We start from the raw sequence: 6,000 nt of genomic DNA on the forward strand, positions 1-6,000 counted from the left end.
AGATAACCTTCTGTCACAATTTGTGGCGCAGGCAAGCGGCGGGAAGATTCAGAGGAGCTGCCCCGGCTCCCACTCATCATGCTAACTACTAATTGATTGGATCTGTTCATAATCTGATGACTTGTCGGGGACACTGATCAGGCCGATGCTTTTCTGGGGATCGAGCCAAGGTCGAATGAGTGAGTAGCCGAGGAAGACAACGAAGGTAGGAGGAGCATGAGGTTTAAAGAGAAAACGAGAAAAGGAGAAAAGGAAGCGATTGACAGAAAGAATTCCATCGACGATAGAGACCCAGTTAGGAAGGAACGTGACCAGCTCTAATGGCAAACAGGAATCAAACAACAACAACAACCAACTTCCTCTTCACCACATCTTTCGATCAGCAACAGGTCCCATGACGAGCTTCAGGATGTCGAGAAACAAAGAAAGAAGCCTGTATACTGTACTCCTCGCTCTTTTCAGTCTCACACATATCCCCTTCGATGCCAGAAGCCCTAACCTGGTATCACCTGCATTGCATGGCATAAACTAGCATGATCTTGGTTCTTTGCGCCCTTGGAATAGAACGGGCCAAGCCTTCTTCGCAGACCAAGGAACAAGAATTGATTAATATCATCTTGCGTCTCTCGCCAGATCGAGTAAGATTCCCAGCAGGAGCAAAGCCACGCCTTGCAAGTGGCTTGGGGGGGGGGGGGGGGGGGTTGGAATACTGCTGACGTCTGGCATTGCAGAGGATTTTCAAGGCAGAGAAAGGTCTTCCTCCAACAGCTTATTTCCATCCATTAAGGCGCATAAATGCATAGCCTAAACGCACTCGAGTGGCCACTGTTGAGGAAAACTCCCAAGCCCGGAGCATAAGTGGACGTCTGGCTCGAGCCACCCCTACGAAATCCGGTGGTATACCACCCATACAAACAAGCCGGTGAAGTGTACAGTATTCCGAGGCCAGTTGACAGAAGCCAATGAGGTCAATAGTGGACGAAAAGGATAAGCCTCTCCGACAACAGCCGAATACTTGCCACGGAGTCCCATTACTCCGAAGTTCGTTCAGCTGAGCCCAATAATCTATTGAATAAGAGTTGAGACGCATTTCCAAGTCCATTGTTATTCGCCGCATGCCAGCTCATACACAGTTCTAGCAAACAGTGAGCAGCGAATCAGAGAAGGTGTCAATGAAATGCGGACACATATTGTACTCCAATCAGTGGGAAAAGCAGGCTTGGGATTGTTGACCATGCGTCTCTTGTGAGACATCAAAAATTCTGGGAAGCAGAAGGAAGCAGAAGGACATCAAAGGCAGGAATATACAATGAAAAGTACATAAAATTGTTCAAGGTGATCACCAGCCCACCGAAGCTATTGGCTTACTCATTTTGTCCCACCACCCTTGATCAGCAGCGGTTACCGCGCTTATAGTCGTTTGCTTCTCCCTAACTCAGAATTCCTGATCCTGGGGACTCACAAGTGGCGATCAGGGAGAACAATACTAGCCTCACCAGATGCAAGAAGGTCGAAACTTTCATCACTAGCTGCTGTTGTGGGAGGACTCAGACCTGTGCTCTCCACCGAAGTAAACGGCCGCTCCTTTTCAACGAGGGACAAGGATACAGCTTGCTTCGTTTGCCAACGCTTGTCACCAAACCACTCCACGCCGTCACCCGCCCCACGGACACCTGCCTTCCGGCGAGTCCTCTCCCGTTCCAGGAGAGGGAGATCTTCTTCCGTAGCCTTTGAGTCACCAACAGACAAGTCCAGATTACGATGGTGCCACTCGCCCAAGAACATACCGTTCGGGTCAACATCCTGACGCACCTTCATCCAGCTGTCCATGCCGTCACCGTACAGCTGCCTCAGCTCATCGCGCGTTGCAACAAAGTTCTTGGCCCAGTGCGGTCTGGCTCCCATCTCACGCATAAGCCACTCAAAAGCCTCGTAGTAGCGAGCGGTGCAGGGAGGATCCCGATGGTAAGGACGATAGAGAGTTGCATTTAGATACAGGGTCGGCCCGTCGGAGCAACTAGGATCAAGGAAAGGACGAGGGTTCTTATTGAGCGTAGAATCCGCAACTCTGACTTCGATCGGACAATGCACCCAGAGCCCCTCAACCGAGAATGGGATACGTGCCGTTTCAACATCGCCATTTAACCAAGCCGAGAGCCGGGTGATGGCCTCCGGGCCCTTCTCCAACGGCAGAGCCCACTCATTGACGAACTGCGAGTAAAGACAGTTCATGAGCAGGCCCTCGCGAGCTGGCTCCACGGCTTCCGTGACCCTAGTCTCTTCCTTGAACCCATACTGCAAGCCGAAGACAAACCACTCCACCCAGGGTAAGATGCGAGGGAAGTAGTTGGCCAGGGCCAGCAAATTGTGATAAACGTGATAGCCGATCGTCTCCCCATAGAACGTCTTTGGTGGAGGACGCAGCGGTAGATCGGTCTTGTCTGCATGCCAAACGACCGCGCTCTTCTCGTACGGCATCCACCAAACCCGGACGAACTCATGTGTGGTCCACAACCCAGTCGACCACTCGGCCAACACGCTCGAGAGCTTCCGGCGCGACTGTCGCCACGCGACTTTGAACGTGGGCTCGGCTTGCAGGGTTACCTCGACAATGATGCCCAGGGCGCCGAGGGAGATCAGGGCGGCGCGGAAGAGGTCGGAATTGTTCGTGGGACTGCACCGCACCAGTTGGCCGTTGGCCAGCACCAGCGTCAGCGACAGAATGCATTCGGAGATCAGACCATGCTGTAAGGAGCTTCCGTGTGTCCCGGTCGAGATGACCCCCGCAATTGACTGACTATCGATACTGCCAAGGTTTGACAGGGTCAGGCCATGCTTCTCCAACTGTTTCCCTAGATCTCTCAGGCGGATACCAGCTTGCACCGTGATCACGCCGGTCTCGGGCGACACGTCCAACACGCGACTGAAATCATCGAGGTTGACGAGCCAGGAAGAGGTGCAGGTCAGATCGGAGGGGGAGTGACCGCTGCCCACGGTGACGAGACGACGGCGACAGTGACGGGCGACGTTGACGAGTTTCTGGATCTCGGCCAGAGACTGGGGACGGAGGTAGAGCTCCGGTCGGGAAAAGAAGGTCTTGGCCCAGGTGTGATGCAAATGATCGGTGGTGGAGCGAAAGGGCACCGCGGGGTCGAGCCGCGACAATTCGCGAACGACAGCGGGGTCCATTATAAGGGTGAGATGCTGCTGGTTATGGTCTCTGGTTAAAGGATCAATCAAGGCATATTGAGGTTGGATCAAAAAGAGACAACACAGTCTCTTGCAACAATGGACAGGAAGGGAGGAAAGGAAGAGGACGGAAGAGAAGAACCAGTGGGAAAAGATGAAGGCGAAAGCCGGCGACGCTTGAGGGGAGAAATTAAAGCCGGCGCGGGGAGGAAAAGAAAATCAACGGCCGATGACGAGCCGCGGTGGGTCGATTTGCACATCGCAACGCAACGGTCTTTTATCTTGGGTTCTACAACTACACACTACAAAATACTCTTACTCCTCACTACATGAAGGTCAGTAAGCACAGCACTGCCCCCCCCAAAGACCTCATACTGCTGATTGCCAGCCATTATTATTCCTTCCGCAACTCAAATGCTGTACATTCAGGCTTCTTACAATCGCGTTTACACCCCGTCGCACCCGACAATCACAGCCCAAGCACCATTTATGTACAAAACCAGTATATGCACAATCTAAATGCAAAGACGCTATAAACAATGGTAGAATCACAAGAATAAAGTCAACGCAGGGTATGATGCTCATGAAGATTTTGCAAGGAAAGGATGCCATAATTTAGGCACTGCGAATCGCCTCGATCGCCGCATTCAAGGGAAAAACTTGTGGAATGCTTTGCCACGAGCTCGTGTTCCATTTGCGGAACGCACTGCTACAGCTCTCAGGGACTCCGCCAAGGGACACGAAGGTCTTTGGAATAAATGGTCGGTCTTGAAAGGAGGCAGCTAGGATGCTGTATTCATGCGCAAAATAGACCGCTGACGCGAATTCAGCAGCACGAGCTGAGGCTTGTTCACCCACAATCCTGTCAATACCAAATTAGCATGCAACCTCGAGAATATGTGGATCCAGCCCAGAAGCAACTTACACATAAACTTCAAAGTAGGTATCGAGGACATAGATCCCTTTAGCGTCAATGTCCTTCTGACAGAATGGGTCTACCTCTTGCACAGTATCGTTTGGGCGAGTGATCGGGGAGGGTGAAGCGGCTCGACGCATCCAGAATCCAGCCCGCTGCTGACCGAGTTCATGGTCCACACGAAGCAGCCGCGTGCGATACCGGTCAAGCTTGGGCTTCATGCGCCAGTCATTGGCACTCTTCTCGTCTGCCGTGCGTTCATATTGCGGAAAGACTTCAAAGAAGCTCTCTGGTTCTTCTCCTTCACCGACTTCCTCGAATTCCCCAGTGAGGCCGAGATCCATCCCGATCAAACGAGCCGCTCCGATTTCTTCTGCTGAACTGCCGAATCCCTTCCAGAGGAACAACTTGCCGAACATCGCGGAAATCACGAAAGGATAGCCAGAGCAAAGGCTGCTAGGCGAGAAGTTCACCTCGTCAAAGACCATCTGTCCTAGGTGCTTGCGTCCGCAGAGCATGAAAATCGCAGAGGAGCTGGATCGCGAGCTAGAACCACGACGCGTGATGAGAATTCCACCCAGAGCTTGGATGAACCGCGCCGGCTCTTTACCTTGCTTGATAATCTCAAGCTTGCATCCATTCTCTTTTGCAACCCGGCGAGAGAAGGGCTGGGCATCGTCGATAGCCGCCTCAGGGACGTCATCCCCACACCAGAGGTGGATTTCGGAACGCACGTTACCATCAGCCTCGAACATATGCACACACAGGTACATGCTGCCTTCGTACAGAATATACTCTTGGTTGACGGGGAGGTCTTGCTTCTTTCCGTCACCTGTGATCTCCCATATTTGCCGTTTAAGGGTCCTGATCTTCATTTCGTCGCCACGCTTCGCTAGCAGCACCTGCGCATCAACATTGACACGATCACTCGACTTAGGCAAGGGCTTGAAGAAGCTGGAAATCGCTTCCCATGACTCGTCAGCCAACGGGACAAGGGAAGCTGACGACCGTGGCGAAGAGAATCGATCGACGGAGGCTCGAGATCCCTTGGGGGGAACGGGAGGAGAAGGTAAAGCTTTGTCCCTAGAAGAAGCACCCTTGAACCCTACAGCAGCAAAGTATGATGCAGGTTTCTGATACGGCGCGGGAGGTGGTGAACCCAGGTTCTCCTTGAAACTAGTTCGCAGAGGCGAAGGAGAAGGTGAAGAGAAACGGGTTGGGGTGTTCCTTGTAGGGGTGGAAGGCAGCGGTGCGGTTTTGGGCGGCAAAGGAGGTTTTCCCAGGAGGGAGCTTCGTAGGCTGGCAACAATTCCAGTACTCCTGCTATCTTCGGAGCGAGGAGAATTCCGGGTTGGCGGAGTTGGAGGCTCGGTGCTCCGGTCCTCAGACCTCGACAGAGAACTTCGACCGACGGATTGCGGAGTGACGTTCTTTATCTTGATCGACCCAATGGAGAATGGAGAAACGGGCTGGGTTGCGCTGGCCTGGGATACAGTGTCCGAATTAATATTAGTGTCAGGAAGTGGCCATCCGCTGGAGACACCGGCTGATTGTCCAACACGCGAAGCGCCCAGCACCGGGCTTTCCATATCCGGAGTCGGGAGCGGACGTTCCTCCTCGTTGAATGCATTCTCTAAGACCTTGCTTTCTCTGAGCTTCTCCTCTGCGAGCTTCTGCTCCGCAAGCCTTTGTTCCTGCGCGAGCCTTTCTGCTGCAAGCTTCTCTTCAGCGAGCCTCTGCTCTTCGGCAAGCTTCTCTGCTGCAAGCCTCTGCTCCTCGGCGATCCTCTGCTCCTCTGCAAGCTTCTCTTCAGCGAGCCTCTTCTCTTCTGCAAGTCGTTGTTCTTCTGCAAGTCGTTGCTCTTCTGCAAGTCGTTGCTCTTCTGCAAGTCGTTG

General features: G+C 53.0%; 2 protein-coding genes across 2 annotated transcripts in view; both read right to left on the reverse strand.

Annotated features, from left to right (window-relative positions):
- Window positions 1-1,288: 1,288 nt before the first annotated feature.
- Window positions 1,289-3,449, reverse strand: BP01DRAFT_39848 (D-arabinono-1,4-lactone oxidase). The gene has a single exon (XM_025578538.1). The coding sequence runs from the start codon at window positions 3,187-3,189 to the stop codon at window positions 1,459-1,461; it is 1,731 nt and encodes a 576-aa protein (XP_025431779.1). The 5' UTR covers window positions 3,190-3,449; the 3' UTR covers window positions 1,289-1,458.
- Window positions 3,450-3,572: 123 nt separating this feature from the next.
- BP01DRAFT_356433 (putative gelsolin repeat protein) overlaps window positions 3,573-6,000 on the reverse strand; it is a 7,638-nt gene continuing 5,210 nt past the window's right edge. Inside the window, exons 9-10 of the mRNA XM_025574952.1 lie at window positions 4,115-5,987; window positions 3,573-4,051 (exon numbers count right to left, since the gene is read on the reverse strand). Of these exons, the coding sequence (XP_025431780.1) occupies window positions 3,805-4,051; window positions 4,115-5,987 (2,120 nt within the window). The 3' untranslated portion in view covers window positions 3,573-3,804. The remainder of the gene's footprint in view (window positions 4,052-4,114; window positions 5,988-6,000) is intronic.

The sequence above is a fragment of the Aspergillus saccharolyticus genome, assembly GCF_003184585.1.
Source record: "Aspergillus saccharolyticus JOP 1030-1 unplaced genomic scaffold BP01scaffold_13, whole genome shotgun sequence".
In the NCBI taxonomy this organism is placed as follows: Eukaryota; Fungi; Ascomycota; class Eurotiomycetes; order Eurotiales; family Aspergillaceae; genus Aspergillus; species Aspergillus saccharolyticus.